Raw genomic sequence first — 6,212 nt, forward strand, 5'->3', positions numbered from 1 at the left:
CTATTCAACCATAAGACGCAAGTAGATTAATCTAAAAGAATGATTAGTTTAACTGAGGAGGTATATGCACTAACTGAACATGCAATGCAAATTGAAAAACAATACTCAACGATAGTAATCAAATCCACACGGAATTAAAGCCATTACATCATGTGATCTTACGTGAAAAATTACTATCGAGATTTAGGATGCACTGAACCCATTGAGATAGGTGCATCTGAAAATTGATCTTGGATCCTCAATTATCAATAATCTTTCAATGACCAAATGGGCCGTTGGGCCTATAGAAGCCCACATCTCCTCATGGCAGAAATGAATTAATCGGTGTCGGAGTCGTCCGAAGTCGTTCTTGATGGAGTTGAAGAAATCCCCGCTGGAAGGGACGCCCTCGCCGGAAATCTCGAGCCGGTTGAAGTCGTCGGCGTCCGCCGCCGCCGCCGCCACTGCCCTGCCCTAAATCTTCGAGCTCCGCTAAGCAAACCCATCGGCGGTGGTCCCATCGTTCTTCGAAGCCTTTGGTCTCCCGCGGACCGTCGAATTTGGGGCGAGGGAGGATCTCCCGCCGCCGGGGGGCATGACGGGACCGTCGCTTGCCGACGGGAGGTCGCCGGCCGGGAAGAAGAGGAGGAGCGGCGGCGGCGGCGGCGGCGAGAGGACCGCTTCCATAAACTCTCTCGACCACGACATTCTCTGCATGGTCTTCTCCTTGCTCGGCCCCTTCGACCTTGCTCACTGTTCTTCCGTCTGCAAATTCTGGTCTGTCTCTCCCTCTCCCTCTCCCTCTCCCTCTCCCTCTCGTTTGGCACTTCAGTTCAATTTAGTGCCGAAAGCTGGAAAATTTCTTCGGAGTTATGGTTCTTGAGCTGTCTTTAACCCTTCGCTCGCCATTTAGTAGATGATATGTAGTGGGCAGCGCATTGGAACGAGTTGAAGTATGAAGGAATTGGATCGGAAATACCGTGAATTGAAAACTTTAGACGTGTATTTCTCGATTAGACGGAAAGTGCTGCAAATGATGCTTTATGTCTTATGGATTTCGGGGAGAGCATCATTATAATCTCAGTTCGTCTTTTTGAATTGAATATTCTCCAGACTAGTGGTTGTTTTTTGGATGGGCTTAAAATCAGCCTATGTTGATTTCAGCTAATCAAAGAATTTGGAGGGATATGCTTCATTTTGAAACGCATTTTACCCCCCTGGTTTTGCAGGAACGATATTGTCAGCAAATCCAAGTTGTTGCAGGACTTGTATTACAGGCGACGTGGCAGTTATGCACATTCTTCCGATATGCCCGCACTCTCACAGAAACCACTGAGATATTATATGCGGGAATGGGCAATACAACGTCACCAATCTTCTTTGAGAGAAGGGGATGTTCAAGTTGATCAATGGAAAGGGCATTCAATCGGGTAAGTTTTCCATTACCACTACGGTCTCACTTCCTCTCCGCCATGTTTTAATTTGAACAAAACCACCATGCATTTTGCTGCTTTCGTGATTACCCTCTATTAGCATGAGCTTTTACTCATTCTCGGGAACAAATTTCTTTATGCTCTTTTGGGAGCACGTGTCTCTGGTTGTTTACCATTGATGGGACAGGGTAGTTGGATACTTCACTTACCATGACATAGTATTTACTACCTTTTGGTGAGCATACAGCATACCATTTGCTGATAAGTCACTGAGGAAGAGAATGAATTAAATATAAGGATTCAACAATTCCTCAGTTTTAAATGATTGAATAAACGACAGGTTTTGTTTAGCAAAGAGACTAAATGAAATCTTAATCAGAACAGGTGAATTTAATCTTTACCAAGGTCGTGCAAATAGTCCAAAATAAGATTTATAGTTTCTTTTATCCATTTTTCCAATTTTTCTTGTTTAGACTAGCTTTTAATTATACTCTCTGTTAGGGTCAATCAGTGCCGAATGAAGATGGGTTTGATCCTCACTGGTGTAGGCGACAAGGTACAGTCTTCTTTGATGCACCACTGCTTTTTTCTCGGGATTTACCTGAAAGAGGTACCATTATGAGATTTACGCAGATGATTCCCTGGGTGGCTTATTCGAATAAAGCTACTGCTGATCGCAAGGAAGTCATGACTAGAACTTGTACTTCAAGACTTATTTTCCTTTGCTTTTCTTGTTGATAGAATCTCCTTTGTGTGCATTACATTGGTAGCATGAGCTAAGAGCCCAAACAAAAGATATTTGTTCTCATATAATGTAATAACATAGTTTTTTTTTTTAATTCTCTGGCCAGAGGTCTAATACAAAAGGATATTAACCTGAAATAAGAAGAAAAAGTGCAAATATTGTTCCTCCTGTGCTATCCTATTGTATTTATCTACCTTCTCATGAGCTGGTTACATGATTAATGTGTCGGGGATATGATATTTTCTATCATGCTTCTTGCCCTTGACTTGTTGCTAGCTTCTTACTATGGTGGCACATTAGATAGTAAAAATGAATCAAATAGCTTTCTTGAGAGTGGTTTTCGAATGATTCATCCTGGTGGGGGTAAACTTATCATGTCTAACTCTTGATGAAATATCAGTTAAGGTCTAAAGGCAGTGATCAATCACTTGCATAGTAGTTAACTCTCTCTCTCTCTGATTTTTTTTTTAATACTGTTCACTTGCTAAATTGTGATAAACATTCTTTCAATCTTTTATGGTGTCTAACTTCTCTTTCTCTCATGACCACTAATGGTGTGCTGTGATGTTAGGTTATGCATCTCTGGTCAGCTGAAAGCTTCAAATGCCTTGGAGAGTATGCTATTCCACATGCAGTTTCTTTAATTGATTATGAATTTGATGAAAGCAAGGTACTATTAAGATTTCTTTCTCTTGAGATGGTGGCAAAGGGAACAACCCATTCTTGCACAAATACGACCATATATGTAATACGGTTATTTCTGTGCATATGAGGTGCTCTTTTGTCTTGACAGCCTAATTTTTAAGTGTATGGTAGCTTTTCATTAAATTTGCAGTACCCTTTAATTCAGAAACATATTCTGGCAATTTCTCCACACAATCCATAATTTCCATATAAAGGTGCTTCCTGCACAGAAATGCATCTCTAAATGGCTTGCTATGTTTCCACCATAATTACTTTTTAGTCTTGCTGAATATCATAAAGCTGATGCTCTCCACCTCTATCATGTGGTTGACTAGCTGCTGGTTCTTGAGATGGATGAAGGTCTAATGATGATTAATTTTGCTTGGTTGCATAATATGTTGCAGCTATATACATAAGAAATTCTAAAAGTCTCCTGTCGACTTTCTGCAGATCGTTGGCTTGATTGGCACTCGCATAGGCATATGGAGGCGTGGGGGCCAGAGAAGCATATTTCCCTCCCGTGAAGGAACCTTTCCTAAGGGTTTGTGTCTGCGGTGCGTTGAAATCTCACTTGGATATTATTTGCCTTTTCAGAGTAATAATTTCATTAAAACCTGCTATACTTTAGATATTCGTGGGACACAGTCTATTGAATTTCCCGGATGGTTATTAACAGAGACTTTTTTACTTGATTGCATGGAAATAGGCATTCCATGTTATGGACTTGTCATTTGAGTCAGTATCTAATGTTCATATTGGAAGTGAATTTGGGATGTCTTTCTTGTGAAATATGTGGATCTGTATCTTCCAACTTTATGTAGATGAGAACAAATGGAGCTTTCATTTTAATCAACAATGCTAAAAATTACTCTGGACTATCCTTGACCGGGAAGCTGGCAAAATTGCCATACCTATTAAGCATCGAATAATTAAAGATCAGCTTTTTTAATTTTATAAGAAGACACAGTGCAATTAATGTTGCTTTATCATTCTTAATCATTCTGTCATTTGTCTCTAGGATGCCTACCTATTGAAATAATAGACTCCAGTAAGTCGGTTTCTTTATTTTTATCTCAGTGTAGTTGCTGGTGTAACAACAGATTTGATTATTGTAAGACTGACATCTGATCTGCAGTTACCTTGATCCCGAGGCAGTTGTTGGATGTGAGGATGGTACTGTTCGTGTGTTTGACATGTACAGTCGGAAATGTTCTCGAATCATTAGGTATGTTATTCTGCTTTGCTTGTTGTAACTTCCGTCAATAGAATTTCTTCAGTGAACCTAAGTTTGATGTCGATCCTCTTATGATACATTGGTAAGGTGATGATACTATAATGATTTGCTAATGATAATTCTGGTCGACTGCAGGATGCATTCTGCCCCAGTGACCTGCTTATCTTTGAGCAGTGAGCAGTTGATTTTTAGTGGTTCCTCACTTGGCAGCATCACAATATCAGGCCTTTCGTCTGATGAGCGAGTAGCAACATTGAGGCCACATGATCGCATAGGTTGTTTGCTTGCTTGTTCAGCTTAGTTTCAAGTTTTCATGTTCAATTTAGATTTTTATCAGTAAATGTCTTGACCTATGAATTTCTCATGCTTTTTCTTTACACAAATTTTGAGCATTGGTTTAGCACAAGGTTCTAAACTTATGTTGTAGGAATGCGGGTGGTAAATATTCCCCGTGGTTATATAGCTAATGCCTTCAAGGATGATTCTAGTTTGTCCTCCAACTTTTTAGTTGTTTCCAAAACTAGATTTCTTAAGCTCTTGATGGTAACTCATCTTTCAGCTAGTCCTTTTACCTGCGCATGGGGAAAAAATTTCCTGAATGTTGAATATTGTGTTGTCAATGGCCATGGTGGTATCAGTGCGGACTTGTGGGTTTTGGTTGTGTAGAAATGATTTGTTCATGGATCTTTCTTTTGGTCTGCGATGCGATACTGATGAATGTCATGATGGATTTTCATGGCACCATATCAAGAGTCTTAATATGGTCAAAGTGGTCTCATGATTGCTTATCTTCCTCTTTGCTGCATGATTTTAGGTTGCATGTGCACTTAAACATCAAAACCTTCACCATATCACGAGTCAAATTTATCTTGTTTGTCTGCACCATGCGGGTTTCTTTTTCTTCCTTCAGCTGGATATGATAAATTGCCTCAGGAAATGCTTGCACCGTATCTAACCTACTTGAACTTATCTATTTTTGACAGGCATAAAGACATTGTGTTTCAACCCTGGTTCAAATTTAGTGTTTGCTGGATGTGCTTCTGGATATGCATCTTGTTGGGATCTCAGGTACTTTAAAGTTTATGACTGTCACTTTTTCTCCTATCGTTACCTTTATGAAATTAAGAAAGTCCCACACTTACTGAACATGTAGAGTGAATGTGCGCTTTATTTAATCATGATATTCGATACCCTTAGACAAAAAAAAGGCAGCTGATAAATGAGAAGATGCTAATTGTTCAGGAAAATGGGGGTTCTGTGGGAAAGACGAGTGAGCCCGAATGTGCTGTACTCGCTTGGACACATGCAGTATGATACGTCAACGCTGGTTGTTGGTGGAATAGACGGGGTGCTGCGTGTTTTGGATCAAAGCACGGGCGAACTAGTCTCAAGTTACATCATGGACCAACCAGTATCATCAGCTTCTTCAGGAGGGGTAGAGAAAAGAAAGGGAAGAAGGCTCTCAGAAGATGCTCAAATCGACAGCATTCCTAGAGCTGCTCGGCCTCAGATTACGTGTTTGGCCGTGGGAATGAAGAAAGTTGTCACCGCTCACAATGAAAAGCAAATAAGATTGTGGAAATTTCACTAGAAGCTGCTCCTTTGGAGGTCGTTATAGGTTCTCTGGTTTTTTCTTTTTTCCAGTTGTGGAGAAAAGCAGAAAAAAAGAATGAAGAGATAAGGCAATTTGTATTGACATGATCGTAGTTGTTCAAACAAATTGAAAGAAAATTTCTGATGAGATCACTTAATTAGAAATTTGATGTATCTGGGCCTCCTGTAATTAGAGAAAAGAGTATGTTTTCTCGAAATTATTCAGTCCAAGTGGCCAATAGAAAATTTCTGCATGACAAAACCTATTTATAAATAGGCAAGAAGTGTAATTTGTCTTTTTCTTTTTCTTTTCTTTTTCCTTTTTTTTTTAATTTTCCTTTTTTAGAATTAACATTGCAATTATAATACCCTTTTTTTTTTCTTAAAAGCCATTGTCCACGCATGGTATGTGACATAATTTAGATTAAACCAAATTAATATTACGTGGCATGTTTTACAAACGTTTAAGAAGAAAATGAAATAAAATCAATTATGTTACGAAATATAGTTCTTCTACAAACTAGATCATAATCTAGAAATGAAT

At 39.4% G+C, this 6,212-nt stretch overlaps 1 protein-coding gene across 1 annotated transcript; it reads left to right on the forward strand.

The window, feature by feature from the left end:
* Window positions 1-339: 339 nt before the first annotated feature.
* On the forward strand, window positions 340-5,942 carry LOC104454608 (F-box/WD-40 repeat-containing protein At3g52030). The gene is made up of 9 exons (XM_010069512.3): window positions 340-756; window positions 1,209-1,409; window positions 1,914-1,968; window positions 2,729-2,827; window positions 3,292-3,395; window positions 3,977-4,066; window positions 4,211-4,350; window positions 5,059-5,143; window positions 5,318-5,942. Exons 1-9 carry the CDS (start codon window positions 575-577, stop codon window positions 5,664-5,666), a joined length of 1,305 nt encoding a protein of 434 aa, XP_010067814.2. The 5' UTR covers window positions 340-574; the 3' UTR covers window positions 5,667-5,942.
* The last annotated feature ends 270 nt before the right edge of the window (window positions 5,943-6,212 follow it).

Source organism: Eucalyptus grandis, chromosome 7, assembly GCF_016545825.1.
Source record: "Eucalyptus grandis isolate ANBG69807.140 chromosome 7, ASM1654582v1, whole genome shotgun sequence".
Lineage (NCBI taxonomy): Eukaryota > Viridiplantae > Streptophyta > Magnoliopsida > Myrtales > Myrtaceae > Eucalyptus > Eucalyptus grandis.

Bases quoted from the DNA above. Each gene is read 5' to 3' on its own strand.
- LOC104454608 (XM_010069512.3), top strand. From the start codon at position 575: ATGACGGGACCGTCGCTTGCCGACGGGAGGTCGCCGGCCGGGAAGAAG. The intron at 1,410-1,913 runs GTAAGTTTTCCA...ACTCTCTGTTAG, and splicing joins TGGAAAGGGCATTCAATCGG to GGTCAATCAGTGCCGAATGA. The intron at 5,144-5,317 runs GTACTTTAAAGT...CTAATTGTTCAG, and splicing joins GCATCTTGTTGGGATCTCAG to GAAAATGGGGGTTCTGTGGG.